The sequence below is a fragment of the Ichthyophthirius multifiliis genome (genome assembly GCF_000220395.1).
Source record: "Ichthyophthirius multifiliis unplaced genomic scaffold scaff_1120509251394, whole genome shotgun sequence".
In the NCBI taxonomy this organism is placed as follows: Eukaryota; Ciliophora; class Oligohymenophorea; order Hymenostomatida; genus Ichthyophthirius; species Ichthyophthirius multifiliis.
The window spans coordinates 84,429-109,033 of NW_004085916.1; the positions used below are offsets into that span (position 1 = coordinate 84,429).

At 15.3% G+C, this 24,605-nt stretch overlaps 3 protein-coding genes across 3 annotated transcripts, besides 21 other annotated features; 1 reads left to right on the forward strand and 2 right to left on the reverse strand. All coding sequences in view use genetic code 6, as the record gives it.

Moving 5' to 3' along the window:
- The first annotated feature begins 1,737 nt into the window (after nt 1-1,737).
- Nucleotides 1,738-1,783: a microsatellite.
- Nucleotides 1,784-1,794: 11 nt separating this feature from the next.
- Nucleotides 1,795-2,086: a microsatellite.
- An 80-nt stretch (nt 2,087-2,166) lies between these two features.
- Nucleotides 2,167-2,225: a microsatellite.
- A 2,018-nt stretch (nt 2,226-4,243) lies between these two features.
- Nucleotides 4,244-4,285: a microsatellite.
- A 2,682-nt stretch (nt 4,286-6,967) lies between these two features.
- Nucleotides 6,968-6,995: a microsatellite.
- A 1,784-nt stretch (nt 6,996-8,779) lies between these two features.
- Nucleotides 8,780-8,856: a microsatellite.
- Nucleotides 8,808-8,871: a microsatellite.
- A 1,112-nt stretch (nt 8,872-9,983) lies between these two features.
- Nucleotides 9,984-11,605, reverse strand: IMG5_194750 (thioredoxin family protein, putative). The gene is made up of 2 exons (XM_004024929.1): nt 10,141-11,605; nt 9,984-10,085 (listed from the first exon to the last, which is right to left on the reverse strand). Exons 1-2 carry the CDS (start codon nt 11,085-11,087, stop codon nt 10,052-10,054), a joined length of 981 nt encoding a protein of 326 aa, XP_004024978.1. The 5' UTR covers nt 11,088-11,605; the 3' UTR covers nt 9,984-10,051.
- A 176-nt stretch (nt 11,606-11,781) lies between these two features.
- Nucleotides 11,782-11,811: a microsatellite.
- Nucleotides 11,812-11,978: 167 nt separating this feature from the next.
- Nucleotides 11,979-12,017: a microsatellite.
- A 49-nt stretch (nt 12,018-12,066) lies between these two features.
- Nucleotides 12,067-12,118: a microsatellite.
- A 269-nt stretch (nt 12,119-12,387) lies between these two features.
- Nucleotides 12,388-12,446: a microsatellite.
- Nucleotides 12,447-14,919: 2,473 nt separating this feature from the next.
- Nucleotides 14,920-14,963: a microsatellite.
- Nucleotides 14,964-17,446: 2,483 nt separating this feature from the next.
- Nucleotides 17,447-17,490: a microsatellite.
- Nucleotides 17,491-18,661: 1,171 nt separating this feature from the next.
- Nucleotides 18,662-18,807: a microsatellite.
- A 1,832-nt stretch (nt 18,808-20,639) lies between these two features.
- Nucleotides 20,640-20,700: a microsatellite.
- A 453-nt stretch (nt 20,701-21,153) lies between these two features.
- On the forward strand, nt 21,154-22,172 carry IMG5_194760 (hypothetical protein; the record flags this gene model as incomplete). The annotated part of the gene is made up of 8 exons (XM_004024930.1): nt 21,154-21,180; nt 21,226-21,268; nt 21,353-21,556; nt 21,603-21,806; nt 21,857-21,952; nt 21,991-22,046; nt 22,093-22,113; nt 22,149-22,172. Exons 1-8 carry the CDS (start codon nt 21,172-21,174, stop codon nt 22,170-22,172), a joined length of 657 nt encoding a protein of 218 aa, XP_004024979.1. The 5' UTR covers nt 21,154-21,171.
- Nucleotides 22,173-22,429: 257 nt separating this feature from the next.
- Nucleotides 22,430-22,633, reverse strand: IMG5_194770 (hypothetical protein; the record flags this gene model as incomplete). Its single annotated transcript, XM_004024931.1, has 1 exon — nt 22,430-22,633. The coding sequence occupies one exon, from the start codon at nt 22,631-22,633 to the stop codon at nt 22,430-22,432; it is 204 nt and encodes a 67-aa protein (XP_004024980.1).
- Nucleotides 22,508-22,566: a microsatellite.
- Nucleotides 22,517-22,566: a microsatellite.
- Nucleotides 22,634-23,366: 733 nt separating the features above from the next.
- Nucleotides 23,367-23,431: a microsatellite.
- A 43-nt stretch (nt 23,432-23,474) lies between these two features.
- Nucleotides 23,475-23,535: a microsatellite.
- Nucleotides 23,479-23,535: a microsatellite.
- Nucleotides 23,479-23,546: a microsatellite.
- The last annotated feature ends 1,059 nt before the right edge of the window (nt 23,547-24,605 follow it).

The following is a 24,605-nucleotide window of genomic DNA, read 5'->3' on the forward strand; positions in this document are numbered from 1 at the left end:
TTTCTGTTAGGGATTAAAATTTTTTAGCAACTTATTCCAAAATTATATGAGTAAATTTTATACTGTTATATCTTACTTATACTATTTATGAGCTTTATTTAAAAAAAGTAATTATTAATAATAATATATTTTTTTTATTATTACTTTGAAAATATTTCTAACCAATTTATTAAAGTCATCATGAAATCATAATTTTCTTAAAATTAATATTTTTCAAAAAAAGCAGAAAAAAAGCTAATCATATTTACTTTTAAACTTCCGAAATCATTCCTTTTATCATTAAATACTTAATTAAACTAATGAGCTTAATTTATTTTTTATTCGATTTCTTACTTAAAATATTCGCTAGTGAATTAACTTACACCCTTTCCTTCTAATTAAATTACAAAAGCATTTAAACCAACCACCTTAAATAATTTATTATAATTATATTTAAATTTAAAAAGTAAAATAATTTTACTTTTAATGAGAAAATCAAGAAATTTTATAATACATTTTATTACTATTCATTATCTTATATTTCTTTTATTTATTCGAAAATTAGATCCAAATCTAATTCTTTTTCTTATAACTTTTCTTTTTAAAATATTAAATATAAAAATATATTATTTTAATAAAATAATTTTAAAAACCAAATAGTAATAAATCCTAGAATTCTTTTATTGGACTATGGTGAGAATTTTAATTTATTTTTCGTTAAATATTTCTTTTACTCTAATTATTATAATTAAATATAAATTAATTTTAATATATTTTAAAAATAAATTACCATTTTTATTTTTTTTTATTAATATTTTATTAAAAAATAAAATAATTGTATTTTCAATCTTTAAAATATTTATTTAAAATTTGAATTTTTGCTTAAAAAATAATTCTAAATAATTACTAAATTAATAATTAAAAAATGAAAAAAAAATTAATTAAAATTTCTATAAAATTTAATATAAAAAATTAAATAATTAAAAAAATATTTAAAACAATAAAAAAAATATAATAAAATTTTATTACAACAACAGTATAAAAAAAAAAAAAATTATCAAATTGTTTTAATTGCATTAAAATATCTATAGTTAAAAAAAATTCCTTATTAAACATTAATATTTAATATTTTTTAAAAAATTTAACCATAAATAATATAATTATAATATGTTTTTTTATTTAAAAATTTATAAGAAGGATGATGCCAAAATAAGATATAAATTAATCATTTGCGATTATTATAAAATAATCATAAAAATTTATTATAATTTTAATTATTTTTATAATTGCTTTATATTTTTAAACTTAAATCATAAATTTTAGGATTAATTAATAATTTATATTTATTATATATAATTTAATAAATGTTTTTTTAATTAAATATTAAAATAAATATAAAATATTTTAAATTATCATCTTTATTAACAATAAAAATGAGCTAATTACGGTTTGTATAAATATAATAGAAAATATATATGTATATTTTTTTTAAATAATAAAATAATTTAATAAAATAGTTTTATTACTAATAATATAATATATAATCTTTTTTTTATTAAATAATAATAATATTAAAATTAAAATACTATTTTAAATATATATTATATTAATAATATACTTTATTTGAATAATCAATAATAATTTTTATAATAAACGAAGTTATATTTAGATTAAAATATTATTATTAAATTATAATTATATGGTTTTTATAATAATTATATGTATTTTATTTATATTTTTATATAACATTATTATTATTATTATATTTTTTTCTTTATATTATATTTTTTTTTTATATTAATTTAAATTTATCTTATGTAAAATTTAGATATATTATAGTCTTTCTCTATATACAAAATTGGTATAAATATAATATATTTATTTATTTTAGTTTCTTGATAAAAAGCTTTATATTTATTTATATTTATATTAATTTTTTAAAATATTTTTCAATTTTATTTCATGTAAAATTTAGATATATTATAGTCTTTCCTAGTATATATTATTGGTATAAATATAATATATTTAATTATTTTAGTTTCTTGATTTAATGCTTTATATTTATTTATAATAATTTTAATTTTATAAAATATGTTTAATTTAATTTAAGTTTCATTTTCTTTTTAATTTAAAATATTTCAATTTATAAATGTGTTAACATAAAATTTCTAATTTTCATAATCGATTTTTTATATTGAAAATTTTTTTTTATAATTTTATATATAAAAATTAATTTTATTTAATTTCTTATTTTTATTTTATGTATATAATTATATACTGTTTTTAATTTTTTTATTTTATTAAACAAATAAAATAATTAAATTTATTTTATAATATATATATTAATTTATTTTTTAAAAAAAATCACTCTGTATAATTTTTGGTTTATAGAAAATCCAAAAGTATTAAATAAATATTTTTAAAAGACTATTTTTTAAAAAATAAGTATTAAATAAGTAAAATATAATTTGACTTAATCATATATTTAAAATATTATTCTTTTATTTTTATATATATTCCTCAATTTATTTAGCCATATTTTTTTTTCTTTTTTTTTTACTTATTATTTATTTATACTTTTAATTTTACTATTTTAGCCATTGTATTACCTACTCTATTCTCTTTAATATTGCTTACTTTTATATTTTGCTATTTTATGAAATTTCATGGATATTTGACTTTGTAAGTTTAGCTTTTATTCTTAACTTATTTAGAATAATCTCTTTTTCTATTTACTCGAAATTAATTAATGAATTTATATTAATAATTTTTTATACTTATAAATATTTAATATTAATTAACCTTTTTTTTTATAATTTGATTATTATTTTATTTTCTTAAAAAAAATTGTTTTAATTTTAAGAAATTATATAAAAAATTTATTAGTTGTTACTTTTGATGTAGTTTATAAGGCTTATATCCTGAGGATTTTTTACATTGAGATTTTAATTAGTTTTCCTTCTTTTTCGTTTAAAAGTTGAAAAGAATCAATTTGTTAAATTAAATATGGGTTTTCGTTTTTGAGTTCTTATTCATCCTTCAAAAATGATTGAACAAAACTCTTAATCAAAAAATTTTGGTACTGAATCTTAAAAGAGACAACATCATGAGAGCTTTTTGGTTATTATTTATTCTTTCTAAATAAATGTGGTAACCAGTGTTAATTGAACCAATAAAAGTGTTAATATCATCTATTTCTTGCTTATTAATTTATTAAAAACTTTTATTTTTATTAAATGAAATTAATAAAAAAAAAGTATTATTTATAAATAATAAAATATATTTTATAAATAATTGATTTTAAATATCATATGTAATTAATGTTTATATTATAATTAGTTATTTTTTAAAAAGCTAGATTTTATTTTTCAAAAATAAAAAGTTATTTGATATTTTTTAATATTTAATTTTTAAATTTTTAATAAATTTATTTATTTATTCATAACCTACTTATTGTAAAAAATATTTATTTTTCTAAGAATATATGAAATGTGCTTCCCTTCCTTTCCATACAATTAAAAAATATAATATCATTATCATGATTTATAGGATTTATAGCAGCGTTTAAATAAATTTAAGATTTGTTTGAACTAAGCCGAAACATAATGAATCTATTAAAATATATTTTCACTTTGTAGTATATTTCTGAGGTTTTTTTTTTTATATAAATCTTAAAAAAATACTCATAAAAAAATGCTAATTCAATATTATTTATTAGGAAGAATAAAAGCTAAAATAATTTTTTTAAAAAAATAATAATTTAAATATATACTACTATAAAAAATAAAAATTATTATGATAAATTCAAAATATAAAAAAAGGTGAAATCAAATTCAATTTTTTTTATAATCACCTATATTTTTATTATTTTCATGTCATTAGGAGTTTAATTATTTATTTTAATTCCTTCATTTAATATTTTAGTATATTTATTTATAACTCTTTATTCTTTTCTATATTTTCTTTTTTTCTTAAATCATAAGTTTATATTTTTTTTCCCTATTGATATTCTTTTTATTTTTTGATTTTCTTATTCCATTAATTAAATTATTATTAATTTCATTAAAATAATTTTAAAGTTATTTTTTCTTTTGTAAAGAAATTTAAAGTGGTTATTATATAATATACCAATTTCAAAGCTCTAATTTAAATTCTAAACTTTATTAAATTAATAATAAAAAATTAGATTTTATAATATAATATTTTTTACATATTTAAAATCTGATTTAGAATCATATAAATATTAATTAGTAACTAAATATTCTAAATTTTTTTTATTTATTAATTTTATTATTTTTAAATTTTTCTTTTGAAGTATTATTTTCATGAGTTTTTTTAATTTTTATCTAAAAACTAATTTTAGTTATTAAATGTTTGACAAGATTCTACAATTTAATAAAGGTTTAAACTATTTTTTATATTATAGACCTTAATTACTTTAAATATAGTCTTTAGTTAATTAACTGTATCTTTTTAAATAAAAATGTTTTATGTCTTTGTCCTTTCAATTTAAAAGTGATTTGATTTTTAGATATAAAATTTATTATTTATTATTTTATTAACTTTTATCTTGTTAAAAAATTACTTTTTTTTAAGTACTTTATTATTTTTAGCTTTTTTAATATATAAAATTAATATTTAAATACTAAGATGACTTTAGATTCATGACCAAATCAAGTAATTGAATGAAATATTAAAATTATTATATGTATTACTATAAAATTTACATTGATAATATTTGAAAAAAAAATTATTAAATTAAATTAAATTTAATTAATTTTTTGAATATTTTTTTATAAGAATAATATATAAATCAATATTAATTTTAATTCTTATTTTGTATTTTTTTTTTAAATTATAAATTATATATAATATTAATATTTCACAATATTCTCATTTAATTCTTAGATCTGATAAATTTCTTATAGCTTTTGCCCTATTAAATATATTAAAATATATAATAAGTTAATTAAAAAATGTTACTAAATAATCTTATTATTTATAAAATCTCTTTAGTTTACATTATTTATTTATTTATATTGATTATCATTATTATCTAAATAAAATATAAAAATGACAAACTATTAATGTAAAATTACCTATTTCTTTATTATAAGGTGAAAGTATTTAGGAATTATAATAATTATCAGCTTTATAAGCTGAGTAATTTTAATTTAAAGTTTATTTAATATTTGGATTTTTTATTTCGGGAGATAGACTTTAAATTTAACCTATTCTTGTTTAATTAACATCAATTTATTTTTCGATTTATTATAATTATTAGTGATTATTTAAATCAACCATATCTTACGTTTTATATTCTTAAGGATTATATGAAAATGGAGCACCAAAAGGTGTTTTATTTTGTTAATTTTAATTTACTTATTTTAAGCTTTGATAATTTTCTATTTATGGACTATTGTATACAGGTATTTTAGAATTATTTTTTTAATAACAATCTAAATTTTAATGTTAAAGATCATTATTAATTGTATTATTCTTTAAGATACTTTTTTTATTATATTTTTTAAAAATAACATATTTATTTTTGTTATTTTATTTACTTTTCCACTTAATTTTTGGATTAATGTACTTGTAAAGTGTTTAAAGTATTATTTAATGTTTAATTTTTATTTTTAGGATAAGAACTAATTTTGTTTGCAATTATATTGTGTTTAAAGATTATATCTTAATTAGCTAACTCTTTACCTGCATATGAAAAGTTAGTTGGATTCATTCTTTACCCATTTTTAGACAGTTAATATCCTCCTAAGTTATAAACAGGTTAAGGATATTATTTTATTTATTAATACTTTTCTTATTATTAATTCTCCTATAATTAATTTATTTGTTTTTATTGTAGTGGGGTTTGTATATCATCATATTATTATTAATTATAGTCTGAATGTTAGTAATTTTTTTATTCGGTGTAGCTATCATGTTTTTATGAATTATCATTTTATATATTAATTCCATATTAAGATTGCCTTAAATAATGTTATTCGTCTTATAATTATTACATTTAATTTTTATCATGTTCTTATTAATTTGCAGATGTATTTTCTTTTTAATAAACATGTCTTTAAGATTATTAACTTTTTTTACTTAATTCTTCTTTTTCTTACATTTCCTCTATTTTCTTCTTTAATTCAGGATTATATTTAGGATCATTTATTGGTGCATAAGGATTTTCTAAATTTAAATTTTTATAAAAATGCCTATCTTTGTAATCTTGCATTTAGTTTTTCAAAATATCCAATGAATCTTAATAATTTTCTTAGTTCTTATTATTATTATCTTGCGCTTTCTTTTATATCTCTTTATAATTTTAAGTATTTTTTTGAAAATAAAATGTACCTTATTTTTCTTATAATAGTTTATCTGCTAATTATTTATTTTTTACAACTTTACTAACTAAAGTCCCTGGAACTGCTCCATCTATATCTGCTACATTTAAATTTCTAGGATATTCAGACTTTTTTATTGAATTATTTTAAATAAAAATAAATTATTTTTATAACTTTTTCATATTCAACATTTTTAGGTTAATTATATGGGTTTTATAATGATTTTTATTCTTAAATTTCACCTTTAAATATAGTAAAATGCTTTTTACCTCCCAACTAAAAAGCATCTCCTTATGGAATTTATATTTAATTTGGATTACCTTTACATATTTAAGGATTTAATTCATGCCTTGTATGAATTACATAATCTAATTTTTAAGGCCTTGGAATAGGTGGACTATAACTATAAAAAATTTATTTTATCTTTTTATTAGAAATTTTGTATACTCTTTTATGATACGCTCTTTATTTTTTATTTCTTTTTCAATAAATTTTGATCTAGCACCTTTTTTATTATTATAAAAAAGAGAAAAAAAAATATTTTATTTTTTAATTTAAACCAGGGATATCCCAACTAACTAATGATTTATCTGGAAGAGGTTATGGAAATGAGTATTTCATAGTTTAAAAAATTCAAATAATTTATTTTATTTTATTTTATTTTATTTTTTAAGATTATGTATTAATTTTATTGCAGTTTATAATATAACAATAATTTTATTAATTTTATTAAAAATTTTATATTAATTATAAGAGAAAAAAATATTATTTTTATCTGTTTTATAAAATAAAAAATATATAAATATTTATTACTATAATATTATTTAATATATCATTAGTTTCCGGAAAAATATAAATTCTAAACATAATGTTACTATTAATTTTAATCATAATTATGAAATCAATTATTTTATTAAAAATATTTGTTATTAAAATTCTAATCATGGTTACTCAGATTATTATAATTGATATTTAGATTGTTAAAATTTAATTTTTAATTATAAAAATTACAATGTTATTAGTTTTAAATAAAATCGTTTTTAATTATTTACTAATCACTAAAATATTAAATTAATTACAATATTTCTTATTAGTTTAAATAATGAACATATAATTAAGGATTTTCCATAAATTTGTTTATAATAAAATTATGATTGTTTTATTAAAAGTTACCATTATTTATGTAATTTTAAGTATTCAAAGGAAAATTCCCTGTTGGAAAATTATTATCTAATTCTTAATTTGTTTCTTGACTAAATTCTTTTAACCTTTCAGGAGATGCACTTTATAAGGAAGCTATTTAAGTGTTTTTTTATAAAGTTTATGCCAAATTATTATCAAAACTTTCATTAATTACTGAATCTTAATTTATTTAAATGTTAAAGTTATTTGTAATAATCCATTATGTATATTTATTAGAAGCTAAATCGTAGCTTTAAATGCAATTATTAATTTTAATATCACTGTTTTCAGCAAGAGATATAATTTTATTATAAAAATAGTCAAAATTTTATCTTTAAAATTCATCCAAAACCATCATTTCTTCTAAAAAATTACATAAATAGTTAGAATATATATCCATATTTTTCAACTTCTTAAACTAATATTCTAAATTAATCTAAAAATTTTAAAAGTTGAAAATATCTTAAATACTTTCCATTAAGCAGCATTCCAAAACACACAATCCTAGACAAAAAACGTCGTTTTTCTCTAAATCATACTTTATCTTTTGACCTGAAAATTAAATTTATTTGAAAAGTTAAGGAGAAATGTAAATTTATTAACTTTCACAACCCAAAATTAAGCATTCAGTAAAAGAATTAATTCCTTGATTAATAAAGCTATTTGGAATTGCAATTTTTAGTTTATTTTCTTTATCAATAAATATATTTTAAAGTCTAATGTTTCCATGATTTATTTATCTTTCATATAAATAAGATAAACCAGATATTGTGCCAGCTAAAATATACCAAATTTCATTTTCTTCGAAATTTATGTTTTGGTTTTCTTCTAATATTTTTATTGGTAAACTTTTTATTTGCTCTTGAAGAATTTTCCTGTTTTCTATTTATTTACTTAAATCTATATCTGCATATTCAATTAAAGTCTTTACTTTATATATATTTGAACACAAATGTCTTTTTTCTTTCTTTTTTACCCCTATTATTTTCAAAAGTGCTGGATGCTTTAGTAAAGTAAGCTATAATTAATATTAATATTATGTGTAACATAATATTTAATCTTCTAATTTTTTTGTTATTATTGCTGCATTCTTTTAAGAATTTATTTATTTATATATTCTTATATTTTAACCATATCTTTCATCATTTTATTTTACTTCATGTAAGAAATATTGATACTCTTTTGATAAACTTTCATCTGTTTTTGATTATTTTAATTAAGTTGAACCCATTTATTTATTTTATTTCTTTTTAAAAATATTTATTTTGAGGTTAATTTTTATTTTTATATTAATATAAAATTTAATATTATTTTATTATTTATTTAATTTAAATTTATTAATTTTTTAAGTTTTTTTATTATTGGCATTTTTAATTAATAAAGATTATTTTAGAAAACTTTCTTTAAATTTTATTAATAACGATTCTAAGCAAAAATATGAAAATTCATAAATTTAACTAATACTTATTAAAAACTAATTTTTTTGTAACAAAAAATCAACTCAAAATAATATTATATTGATAATTTTTGAAAAAAATAGTAGAAGTAATGCAATTTGAATATAATCAGGATCAAAATAGCTAATCTTTTCATGATTTTTAGCTTTATTTAAATTTAGATGATAGAAAAGAAGATTTAAATTCAAATTTTTATTCTTATAAAGATTAGAAATAGTTTAATTATTATTATGAAAACAGAGAACAAGATGATGTCTTTTTTAACTATTCTTATTTAAATAGTGATAGTATTTGTAAATTAAGCAATAATCTTAGTCAAGAAAAAGTAAAATAATTTATAATATAATTTTAAAATATCATTAAATTTTAGAATACAGAAGTTAATATTACTAAAATAAATCAAAACATAGAATAGATATAGAATTAAAAATAATAAAATTATATATAAGAAATTTTACCAAATAAAATACAGAAATAATAATATTGTTAAAAAAGTACTATATAAAAGTACTAAAATATAAAAAAATACAAAACTTTTAAAAATTTCCATCTGTAATGATGGTAAATGGAAAGAAATAATTTATATGCTTAATATGTAAAAAGCAATTTGAAACAAAATAAAAATTAGGAGGCCATAAAGCTAGATCCCATCCTTTTGCTCCTTGTTAAAGAACTGAAAGAGAAGCAAAAAAATAATAAAAAAAATAAAATTAGCTTTTGAAAAAGTAAAAATATTTAGAAAATATTAAATTCTACCATCTTTAATATTAACAATAATAAAAATAATCAAAGTATAATCAAAAATGTAATTTAAATAGCAAATAGAAAGAAATTTAATCTAAAAAATTGTGTTCTTAAAAAGAATCTAAAGAAATTAAAAGTAGTTTTTTATTTTAGTCTAACTCATAATTATGAAACAAATATTTTTTTTATAAATTTAAAAAATGCATTTATTTTAAATGGAGTATTTAAATAATTGAAATTGCTTGAATACTTATAAAAAAAACATAATTATAAAATTATTACATTAAATAATCTTTTTATTTTCATATAATAAAATAATGAAGATTTAAGTTGTTTAAAAAATCAAAATTCTTCTTTTTATAAAATTAATTGATAACTATAATATCAATAAAAATAATATTTAATTAAATTTATATAAATATAATAATTACTTAATTTTTTCTTTGAGCCAATTAAGAATTTCATCAACTTCCATTTTTCCTTCATATATAAAAGGTTATTATTTATTCAAACTTTAAAATACAAAAAGCGTAGGAAAACCTTTATAATATATTTCGGGAATATCATTTTCGCTTCCTTCAATTTTTGTCAAAGTAAGATTTTTATTTGGTTTTAATAATTTTGCTAATTATTGATATTTAGGTTCGAATTCTTTAGATTTTCCACACCAAGAAGCATAAAATAAGACTAAAAAATCATTTTAATTATCAATTATTTTTTATTTGAAATTTTATCCGACAATAACTTTAATAATATCATTAGCATCTTCATCCGGGATTGGTTAACTTTTATAAAAAGGAACTATTTTTCCTGTTTGAACGCCTTCAATAAACTCTATTATGATTTCTTGATTAATAATTTATTAACTTAAGATATATCTTATTAACTCTTCACCTTTACCAATTGGATGAGCATAGACAATCTAATGTTACTCTTATTATTATAATCCAACAAAATCAATTAATCTTTCAAAATAATCAAACCCATCGTCAATTTTACTAATCATGAATTGAATATTAAATTCTTTATCTTTTCTTTTTGCTAATTATTTGAGTACTTCTTCTTCTTTTTCGCAGTTTATCCAACAAACTAAAATAACTGCATCTTTGTTTCTTTTGTATATAACTTCTACTGCTTTTTCGTTAAAGCCCATAATTAAAGGTAATTCATTTTTTTAAATAAATTATTATAATTAATGAGCTTTGAATTATTAATCTTCAAAAAATATTTTGTTGAACTCTCCATCTTATTTTTTATACATTATAATTAATAAATTTTCTTAATCCTCATCTACTTATTTTTTTTCTGTCTTTGAGCATTCTTATAGTCTAATTTTTTTATCAAATATATGACCAAATCTTATATCTTATGTTTACATCGCAACTTCCTTAAAATCATTGAAACTTTTGTCGTTTTCGTTATTTCCTATTTATAAATAATTTAACTTGAAATAAAAATAATTTAATATTTACCAAAATAAACTAAAAAAATATCATTTTTTTGTTTGAATTCTTACAATTGACTTTCGGTTATTATTAAAGTAGAAATTGGTCCTGATTTATTTTAAACCCAATTTATAATTTCACTTTCTGTTCTTCCTCCTGTGTAATTTATAGGATTTCCCCTAATAAAAAATTTAAACGTTGGAAATCCATTTATTTAATATTAAATTGAAAGTATTTCATTTTATGTTGCATCAACTTTTGATAAATATATATTATTATTTATTTGATTATGTATTTTTTCTGCTGCTTTAGAGTATTCAGGAGCTAACATTTTGCAATGTCCACACCATGGAGCATAAAATTCAACCAAAACAAAGTCTTTATTTTATATAAATTTATTAAAGTTATTATCATTTAAGACGAAAACATTATCTTCCTAGATTACATCATCTGATTGTTTTTATATTATTTTACTTTAATTTTGTTAATTTTCTAAATACTGAATATAACTTGATAAATACAAAGTTCCGAAAGATATAAAAATAATTAAAATTGAAATTATTATAATTTTTCTCATTATTTTTAAATATATAATTATGCTTTTTATGTTGATATCTTTTTTTTTAATAATAAATATATTTAATAAATTATATTTAAATTGATTACTTTAAATTTATAAATTATTTAAAACAATATAAAATTAATCTTTCTAATATTGATAAGTATTTTTAATTCTTCTTTTTGTATGTTAATAATAAATAAAAAGATAATATTTTTAAACAAAATTTAGTAATCCGATTTCTTATGTTAATGCAATAATTTATATAAATTATTTAAAAATATATTATTTACAAATAAATTATAAATAAATAAAGTTTTTGTTGTTGTTTAAAATGCCTTGAATGTAGATGTAATATAAAAAAATATATCAATAAATATAAATAAAGAGATAAGAAATATAAAATAACAGTGGAGATATTTTATAAACACGTATTATTTAAATAGATAATAATTTAATATTAAATGACTAAGTATTTCATAACATGATTTTATTTTATGATTAAAATTCAGAAAAACATTTTTTATTTAAAAGCCAATACAAAATAAAATTTTTTCTGATCGACATTATAAAATATTAATTGTCCTGAAAGACCTACAAAAAAAGTGAAATAAGATAAAGATAAACAAATTAAGAAAATTAGATTAATTTATAATAAAATTAAAAAAGTTTAAATAAGTAATAGGATATAATAATTTAAAATATCAATTAATAGATTTAATAATTATAAAATTATATTATAAAATAATAATAAAATCAAAATTAGAAAAGTAATTTTATTAAAGTGGCCAATTTGAAGTATAGCAAAGAAAAATATTTAAAACTTCTCTTTTTTAATTATTAAAATTTATGTTATTTGACATTTACTTAATATTAACTTTTTATATAGAAATATTTATTATATTAATTATTTTCATTATCTTTTGCTTTTATACTTCATTTAATTTATATTTAAATTTATTAATTCAAAGTTTTTTACCAAATTATTAAATTTAGTTTGAGGGCTAGAAAACTTAACAAAAAAATAATAACAATTTAATAATATTTATTTTAAAGTTAAAAAATTAGTATAAATTTAGTTATTTTGCTTTATTTCTATTTGAAAATTTTTAATTATAAATTCAGCTATTTATATTAGTATTCTGCTTGTATTTATTATTATTATGGATATTTTTTACAAGAAAATAAATATTTTGTATAACCAAATTCATTATTGTTTTACTTCAAATTTTTTTTTTATTTCTCAAATATTCATTTTTTTGTTTAATATAATTAATTAATTTATTTATTAATAATTGACATCTATATAACTTTCTTCATTAATATTTGTTAGTATAATTGATTAACTAATTTTTTCCTAATAATAATTAAGATAATAAATATATTAAAATCATTATTTTTATTTTTAAGTTAAATGTTAAATTTAGTGTCTTTTTTATAATTTATATATATGGCTACAAGTTATTTTTATAATATTTTTGAATTGAAATTTATAGAATTTAACTTTTAAATTAAGTTTATTTAATGTTATCAATACACATTATATATATGCAAAAAAATATTTAATGTGTTTTTAATTTTTTCTAAAATTATTAATTATTTTTAAGGAAATTAAAAAAGATACAAGTTTTATATGTTCATATTAAAATACTGTAACCGCTTTTTATATTAATCTAAATGTAGACAAGTCTTACTTAAATAGAGTTAATTATTAAAAAAAAAAAAATTATAAATTAGTTTTATATAATTATAATAAATGTAACATTTTTTTAAAACTGATTTGTATAAAAAAAAATATAAATTATGATTTATTTTTAGTTTATTATATATTAATTAGTTTGATTATCAATTATATTTTCAAATATCCCTAGAGTGAAAAGCTGAGATTATTAACTTTTAAATTGGAAAATTTTTGTTGAAATACTAATTGCTTAAATTATTTATTAAAAGTTATTATAGATAAAGCTAATTTTTTTTTATATTCTTTTACACATTATTTAGTTTAATTGATTATTTTATTTTTTTAAAATTTAACTTGTTTTTTAATTTAACTGCGCAATCTGGCTAAAATCTTAAATTAAAATATATTTTATATATTACTATTATATTTAAATAATTAATAAATAAATATATAAATAAAAAGGGAAATATTATATATACTTAAACTTATTTTTTTATAGCTGTTTTTACTTTATATTTTTTTAAAAAATATTTTTTTGTTATGCAAAATATTATTTTTTTTAAATACATTGCTTTTTTAGGTACCCTATAATATATTAAAAAATCATCATTTATTAGCCTTTTTTCAATTGATTAAAAATATATACTAATAATATATTATTTAAATTATAAATAACAACAAAATTTATACATGTGAGACAAATAAAATGACACCTTCACTTTTTGCAAATAAATTTTATTATTATATTCTTAAAATTATTTGAAAAATATAAAATTTAACTTTTACTTATAGTATTAGTTTGCTATATATTGTATTTTGGTATTATATATATTATAAACTTAATTTTTATAGATATGAATTTAATAATAATGTAAAGATTATTACATTATTATTCTTTTTGTTTTATCTATATTTTATTTATAAATTTACTTAAAAAATATAGTTTACTATATAATATTTGATTAATTTTATAGTTGTAAATTAATTATTTTTACTTTTTTACTATATTAAAAAATTTTCTATTAATAAAAATATTTACGTTTTAGTATTTACTTTCACATTAAAAATACATAATTATTATATTTCTCATTTATTAAAAATATCAAATTAATTTTGAAATAATTAAAATTATCGGCATTAAGATTTTTATATCAAGATCTTATTACATTTTAATTTGAATATTTTTACTACACTCCCTAACTTTGTTTTATAATTTTTTTTGGCCATAATTTTTTAAAATATAATAATGACTAAATATTAGTATAATCTATAAAATTAATTAAATATTATTTAAAATTCCAAGAAAAAATTATTTGAGTACCAGAAAAAAAGTTTAGTCTTCATGTCGACAAATTTTTTTTCAATTTTTGCAAATATTTCTCAATATATTTTTTCATACTAATTTTGGATATTCAAATATATTAAAATATAAAGATATATAATTATAAAAGATATTTTATAAAAAAATAAATATAAAAATATTATTTTATAAATTTCAATATTAATAAAAATATTTTTCATTATTTTTTAAAATTTAAATATTTAATTTTAAAATATAATAGTATTTAAGCCATATTTTTTAATAGTTTAACTTATATAATTTATGATTTTTCATATTAATTTTTATTTTTAAAAAAACTCAATAAAAAAAAGTGGGATAACAGGCTTTCTTTTTAATTGAATTTTAGTATAAAATTACAGAAAAAAAAATATGAACAAGTAGTATATAAATCAAGTCAAATTAAATTAATGTAACGATAATATCAGTGATTATATTAAAATACGCATTAAATAAAGTCTCAAGCTTATATATTATATTAAAATAATATTTTTATATAATGTTTTTTTTAAAAACGAAAATTTATATAAATCATTTTTTTTTTTTTTGTTTAAGAGATAAAATTTTATTCTCATTATTTTTCTCTTCATTTTTTGAAACTTTTTTCTTATTTCCTTATAAAATTTCATTAATTTGATTTTACTTAAATTATGGAAGTTCTGCTGCAAAAACAATTTGTTAAGCCCATCCTGGATAATTATCCCATAGACATCTAAAAAATTCATTAATATTTTCATATTTATCATTATTCCCTTTCTTTTTATAAACATTTTTATATATTTAAAAAACATGGGTATCAACTGGTATAACATTAAAATCATCTAAACTAAATAAAGAAATGCAATCAGCAACTTTTTTTCCTATGCCATGAAATTAAATAAGTTTTTATTATTTATCTTTATCTCCTCTTAGCCCAAATAAATATTCTTCTCCTCCTTTTTCTTCTAATAATTCTATAGTTTTTACTATATATTTTGCTCTATATCCTAATCCAAGCTCTCTAAGAGTATTTTCATTTGCTTTTTTTAATTAATATAGATTTGGAAAACTAAAATATTTCTCATTTTGGGGATTTTCAAATGTTATTTCTTATCCAAAATTTTCCCTTAATCTTTTTAAAATTGATGTTATTCTTGGAATATTATTATTTTACGAACATAAAAAACTTATTAAACATTCAAAAGGGTTTTACCTGAGGATTCTTATACCTTTTAAACCTTTTATTTAATAACAGCTTTTAAAGTATGAATCGTTTTCACACCATTTTTCACATAATTTTTCCAAATCTATATTCAAATTTAAATAGTCTGCTAATAATTCATCTATTTTATCATTTTTGGGATATTCTTAAAATAATATTTAGTCATCTTAATTTACTTTAAAATCTATTATATTATTTCCTAATATTCCTCGATATTCTATTGAGTTTGAAATGTCTTTTCTAAACCAATTAAAGGCTTGACCATTTATTAATGTGTTTTTTAAGTTAAATTATTATTATGTAATTGGATTTTTAGTTAATGGACATATTAAAGTTTTCATACTTTTATATATATATCTTATTTATAAAATTATATCTATTATTTTTTTAAATAAATTAGTTTTATATATTAAACAACAGTTTATTTATTGTTTTCTTAATCAGATAAAATAATTTAAAAAATGTTAGCATTATTATTTATTATTTTTTAATAATATTTTAATAATAAACCAAATGAAAAAAAATATATTATATAAAAGATGAACGTAATAAACTTGCTAGTTTTTTAATATTTTTAAAAATCAACAATAATATTCACACATGTACAAAGGTTAACATAATTAATTGTCTAAACTAACAAAAATATCATTTTTTTGGAAATAAATAGAAGAATATCCTTATCTTATAAAAATGAATTAAATATAATATATAATTTATTTTTTAAAAAAAAACTTTTAAAGATTTTTAAAAAGCTAAATATTTTGTTCTTATTAATTAAAATAATTTTTATTTTCAATAAAACATCTTCCTAAAAATACATAACATAACAAAATTCTCCATTTAAAGGTTTAATTCACCTTATGTAAATTATTAAACATAATATTTGATTTCTTTTACTAATAATATCTAATAAATAAATAAAAATTATGAAATATATATAAAATAAATTTACAAATCCTTTTATTTAATGGCATAGTTAATCTTTAACGAAAAAACAATATGTTATTCTTTAAAGACATTACTAAATGAAGATTACTCAAAAAATTTAACCTAAATTCTAAATATTAGACGAATAAAAAAGCAACAAAGGCTGATAAAATAAAATGCAAAATTCTGATTAATATATTCCTACATTAAAGTTTTGAATTTATGCTAAATATTAATTGTTCTCATTTAAATTTTCTGCTGAAATTTATTTTATTTTTTATTGAAAAATAATTAATTCTTAAAAGTTTATACTTTTGGCTAATTTTATTAACTAAAAGTTGAACTTTTATAATAAATTATATACTAAAAAATGTTCTTCTTAATTTTAATATACATGTTCAATTAAATTTAAAGAGTTAAAATTTTAATTTATTTTTTATATATAAAAAGTATTTTCTTTCCATTAAATATATAATTTAATTAAATTTAAAATTATTTCACTATCTTAATCATATATATCATTCAAATGTATTAGATTTTGGCAAATATAAATATTGCTTTAATCATCACTAATATTAAAAAAGATATTTTAATAATTTTCATTACTTTTAATAAATTTTTATTATTTTTTTTGTAAAAAGTTTAAAATTTTATTATCTGTAAAATTTGAAAAAAATGAATTATCATTATCATTAATATTATTGTTAATGTTTTCTTCATCTTAAAAAATTGAAATTTTGTTATTATTATTAATATGGTTTATTTAACTAAATTTTAATTATAACTAATTATTATTATTATTATTAATATTTATAATTCTGCTTTTTTATTCATTACATATTTAATTATCTTCATCATTTTTATTACAATTAATTTTTTTTTCATTATATTTTATTTTATTTACTGCTTAATTACATTTTGAACCTATTATTTTTATATTATCATTATTATTTATTTTTTAATTAATGTAATAATTTTTATTTTGTAATTCTAATGATTTACATCTGCTTTCTTACCTTAAATTTATTTTTTATTTATTAAATTCGTCTATATCATCACTCTAAGTATTATTTTTTAAAATACTTTATTAATCGTAAATAAATTTAATCACTATATTGTAAAATTAAGAAAAATTAGTTAAAGTTTATAGTTTTTATTGATAAATGAAATCTTCTATGTTTTAAATACTATATTAGAATTCTTATAAGTTGAAAACTTCATTAATCATATTAGTTAAGTATTTAGATTATATTTTATGTTCTATATTGTTATTTTTATTATTATTATAGTTTTTGACATATTAATTAAATATTTTTAAACATTAAATTTTTAAATCTTATTATTAGTTTTCTTCTATATTTATTTTCAAATTTAGACTCTTACTATTTTATGCACTATTATGGTAATTTATATTATTTTTAACTTCATTTTTTTAAATAAAATTTTAATTTTTTAATATTATATCATTTTCTTTTTATAATTATGGTTAAATCTAGTTATTCATAATATATATTTACTATGTTTATTATTCCTCTAAATTTTTATCTCTCAAAGTTTATGACTATGATTAATATGGCTAGAAAGTTTCGTAATTTGAGTTCAATAATTACTAAGCTTTTATAAAATATTTATTTTCATAAACATTATTTGAGTATTTTATTTAAAATTATTTTATAATAAATTAATTCATTAGTAATAAAAGACTATTATCTTTTTCAATTATTAAATTAAAATTGGAATTTCTTAAATAATTTTCTAATAAAGATAAATTTTGTTTACAAGTATATTATAAGTCGTTTAAAATTTTATTAAAAATTATTTCTTCATTTTCATTTATTTCATTGTCATTTTACATAGAAAAATTTAATTTATTATTAAAAATTATATCTTCATTTTCATTTATTTCATTGTCATTTTACATAGAAAAATCCAATTTATTATTAAAAGCCATTTAATTAGAGTTTGATAAGAATATTTTAATTTTTTAACAATTAAATTCGTTTTCTGAAATAGGATTATTAGAATAAAATATATCCTTTAAATTTATCAGTTTTTAAATATGCAAAATAAAAAAATCGATATTTGAAATCAAATTGTATTCTAAATTCAAATAATTTAGGTTAATTAAATTTTCAGAAACAAAAGAAATGTCACAAATATTATTATAAGAAATATTTAGATAAGAAATTTAATTTTTTTTATTTATTTTTAAACTACTTATTTAATTATGAGAACAATTTATTATTTATAAATTCTCGTTTTATAAATAAACTAATCCTTTTAATTTATTTTAACTAATATTTATTTCTTTAAGATTATTTAAAGAACTTATTTCGATTTATTATATTTAATTTTATTAAAGATTTAACTTTTGGATTTTGTTTACGAATTAATTATTTGAAAAAATAAAAGAAGTAATTTTATTCTCGGATAAATCTAAATTCTCAATATAAAGCATCTAATTCTAAAAATCTATTTCTTTTATATTATTTTATTGTGCTTCTAAAATCATTAAATTATTGTTTCCTTTAAAAAATTCTAAGAATTCCTTTCCTTTAAAATTATTATGCCTTAAATTTAATACTGTTAATTATTTAAATTTTTTAAATATATTCAATTAATAATCTCCAATTAAATTAAAACTTAAATTTAATTCTTCTAAATTATTGCATTCTTATGTTAATCCTTCTATATTAATTAATCTGTTATGACTTAAATTAAGTTTTTTTATATTTCTTCCAGTTATATTTGTTAGAAATACAAACTTATTAAAACTCAAATCTATTTCAAGTACATTTTCTGAAAACTATAGATTAAATTTATTTAAATTATTATTTCTATAATCTAGTATTAATTCCGAAGAGTTTGTATCTTTTAAATAAGGAAAAATTTCAAGATCTTTTTTTGAAAAATATATTTTTAATTTTACTATTTTTATTACTTTTTTTTGAAAAATCATACTTTTATTATATTTTATTAATATTATTCAATTCTTATTACTATTTTGTATTGGTTTTTTTAGTGCTTGAAAAAGAACTTTATTATTAAAAAAAAGAATTATTTTATTCTGAATGGTATTCTTCTTATTAATCATCTTCTTCATTTGAACTTAATGATAATTTATCGTTAAATAAGTTAATACTCATTTCTTTGAATTTTGTTTATTTATATTAATAATTTATTATTATTATTTAATTGATTTAAATTTATTTTCATTCAAAAATTTTAATTTACTAAATTTGTATTTTTTATTATTATTATAAATAATTACTTTTTTAAAACAATTTTTTAATGAAATACTATTAATTTTTTTATAGATTAAGTCATTTTTTATTAATTTTTTTTTAAAATAAATGTTTATTTTACTAAGTTTTTGATAATTATGATAAGCTTAGTTAATCACAATTTGTTTAAAAAAAAAAAAAAAATTACAATGAAATATAATATTTAAGACAATTAGAATAAATACCGAATATAATTTTCAAAATTTTATTGCTATTAATGAATACTAAAAGGCGATATTTAAACTATTATTTTTTAAAGTTTTTATTAGCATTTTTAAATTAAATTATACAAAATTTTATTGATTTACAGAATTTTTTTTAGACAAGAAAAAAAATATACAAAATAATAATTAAAAAATTAAATTTTTTCAACTACATAAAAATTTGTGCTATTAAAATTCATATATCAATATATTATAAATGTTAAAAGCTTTGAACTAGTTTTATAGTAATTTAAGTAAAAAATATTTAAAAAATAATCTAATATGTAGCAGATTATTTATAAATATAATATGTATTATTAAAAAATTATTTATATATATAATAGTATTATTATATTACTTGTATATAGATTTTTTCTGTAATCTATTTTTAAAAATTCGAAAAATAGGAAATTATTTATTCTATTTACTCTTTTTTGTTGATTAAAGTTTATAAAAAAATTCTATAAAAAATATACAATTTATAAACAAGGATATATTTAGCAATTCAAAAATATAAAAATAAACAAAATAAATAAAGTGTATGTTAAATATTTTAATAACATTTTTATTTGTTTTAATTAATGTAAGAATATATTTTTAAGTTAATTAAATATATTAATATTTTTTCTATGAATTTCAATAATTTATATTGATTTTTATTTAAAGGTTTTATTATTATTTTTATTTTATATTAAAAAAATAATTAGATTTTATTTGTTTTTATTAATTAATAATTATAGAATTATATGGTTTTGTTTTTTAAACAATTTCTTTTTTATACATATACTTTTTATTAAAAATTAAATAAAAAAAAATCTTAAATATGAACCAAGTAATAATAATAAAAGTTAATCAAAATAAATAAAAAAATATTTAGTAATTTACAGAATAAGATATTATTGATTTAATAAACACAAGAAGTTTAATATAAAAATATATATAAATCATATATTTATATTAATACTCTTGAAATTTATATATTTTTTACTGATTTATATATAAAGATTTATAAAAGCCCTCTTATGAAGAATTGTTATAAGAAAAAAAATAAAGAATAAAAGATTTTAAAGAAAATAATAAAAAGTTGAAAGAAAGTGAAATAAGAAAATGGTTGATAAAAAGAGATTTAAAAAAATATATTGATTTTGATGATAAAGAACGCTTCAAATTAAAATAATATTTTAAATCTTTGGATGGAGATGGTTCTGGTAATAATTATTATTTTTAAAGTTTATAAAATTATAATTAAAAAAGGTAGTATTGGATTAAAAGAATTGGAAGATCCCTTGATTTCTTTAGGTATTGCTGAATCTAAAGAAGAAGTAAAAAAAATAATAGACTAAGTAGATAAAGATCATTCTAATGAAATCGAATTTCAAGAGTTTTTAGATATAATAAAATCATAAAAAGGAAATGGCAGATAAACAAAAAATAATGCAATTATAAAATTTTTTAAAGGTTTTTTTATTTTTTATTAAACTTTTTATGTGATTAATTATGCCTTCTAGATATGATCAATGATTCTTTAGGGGAAAAAACAATTTAAACTGCAAATTTACCTTTTTAATTAATTATTTCTACAATCAGAAGAAAAAAGCTATTAGGTTTTTTTCAATTCATATTTTATTTTATCAAAAAAAAGATGCAATAATGAGTGATGATATTTAAAAAAAAATAGAAGGTGAAAAAATAATGACTGTAAAATTTAAAATTAATTTTTATAATTTTATATTTATTTATTTAGGCCTATGGAAAATTAGTTTAAGTAAATAATTAATAAAAAAGTATAAAAAACAATAGACTTAAAAATATTTAAATAGCTGATTATGTATTTTTAATTTAAACAAAAAAATATTATCCTTTATTGGAATTATATATAATTTATTTTTATATATTTCTAACTAATTTTAATTTTAATATTTAAAATGTAAAATATTACTAAATTGAATAAATAATATAATTTAAATTCTAAAGTTTTTTTTTTAGTTTTAATTATAAAAAAATTATTTTTATCGTATATGTTAAAAATAAAAAAATGACAAAATAATATTATATTTTATTTTTAATTTAAATAAAAATCATCATTCTACGTCCATATCATTTGCATTTTAATTCTCTTTATCAAATTATTAATTATTATCCTCTTAATTTTCATAATATTCTTCATTATCTTCTTCATCATCTTCATCTTCATCTTCATCTTCATCTTCATCATCATTTTAATCATTGTTTAGATTTTTTTTAATTAATTAATTATTATCATCAATATCTTTAGCAGTAATCATAGAATCAAAGTCAAATCCAGTATTAACCTCTCCTTCCCCAAAAAGTATATTTGCCAATGGATTTATTTAGTTTTCGTCTTCAGGATCTGGATTAAGAGAAGAACATTTGGAAAAAGCTTAAAATCCATTTTATAAAAATGGAAAAATATTTTTTTCTTCAAAAGAAAAATTTAATTGAAAATCCCCTTAAATATTTACTAATTAATTTTTTTGATTTATTAAAAATTAAAAATATTAATTTTCTTCGTTTTCATCAACTTCTTCATCTTCCTCTATGTTGTAATCTTAATTATTATCGTGCAAATAACACACTAATAAAGAATCTTATATTCCATGCGAAATTACTGTTTAATAATCTAATTAAAATATATATCCATCTTAGTTAGTAAATATTACACGCTAAGCCGTTATATATAATTATCCAGGATTAAAGTTTATTCCTTTTTCAGTTTTATTACTTATTAAATATAAATGTATGTTTTCTCCTTTAAAATGGACTTATTCGTCATTATTTAATATTTGTTAATCAATCATTTATTTAATTAATGTTTATTTTGTATTTATTTTTTTAATAAATATTATTTAAGATTTTTTAGACACAAACTATTTTTTTATAATTTTATATGCAAATTTATATTATTTTATTTTAAAAACAATATTTAAAAACATCATCAATTTATAATTAAAATTTATTATATTTATAATAAAAAAATATATAAAATATTAATTGTTTAGTAAAATTAAATTAAAATATTCTATATAAGATAAAATAAATTAACTTTTCTATAAAAAGTAAAAATAATGTTATACCTTAAAACAAATTCAGAAAATAATTCTAATAATATTATATATTAATATATAAATATATATTAATATATATATAAATATATATTTATATATATCTTAATTATAATTCATATTTATATATATTAATGAAAATAATAATTTATTTATTTATAATAGTTTTAAATTAGATTCTTTAAAAGTCTTTTTATTTGCTTGTAAACATATTTATTTTTATTTATATTAAAATTTTTAATTTTGTATTTACTCATTATTAAATTTTACACGGATGACAATTTTTTTTTAGAATAAAAAAGAAAAATAAGTAAAATAGTCATATTATTAAAAATATATTATTTTTAATGATAGTTTAAATAAATAAAAAATATGATTATTAAATACCTATTAATTTTAATATAATTAATTTTTTAAAAACAAGAATTTAAATTTTTTTTTAGTCTTCAATCCGAATTAGAAAACACATATATATAATATATTTTATAGACACTAATTGATATATAAATAATTTCCATAAATTCTATCTATAAAATATGAATAATTTAAGAGAGCATTAACATTTTCTTTATTTAATTATTTGAAATAAATTAAAAATGTTTATGTAATTTATAAATTATCCCCTAAATTTATTAATTTTTTTAGATAGTAGGGCATTGAATAATGTTTTGAAAACGACTATTTTATCAATTTCTTTTGAAAAGATCTTATGTATAATCTTTTTCAAAAAATTTATATTTAAAGTATTACTTTTAAAATTTCGAGTATCTAATATACTTAATGATGATAACAACTCTTTATAAAGACAATTTTGTGTCTGCTTTAAAAGCTATTGAGTTAGTTTGTTATTTATAGGTTATTTGAACTGCTAAATATGATATTATAATAATGGAAGTTAATTTTACAGTAAAAACAATTGCTAATATTATAAATAAACTACTATATAATATTTTTCAAAAATATTTATAGATAAAATAGCCTTTATATATGGAACTTATTAGTTTAAATATTAATATAATTTCTTGTAAAACAAAGAAATAAAATTAAAAATATTACTATAAATATAATAAATTTTATATATAGAAGGCATAATTTAAAATAATATTAAGGAAAAATATATAGTTAATATTTTTTATTTCAAATCATATATCTTTAATTTTTTAGCATGGCATAA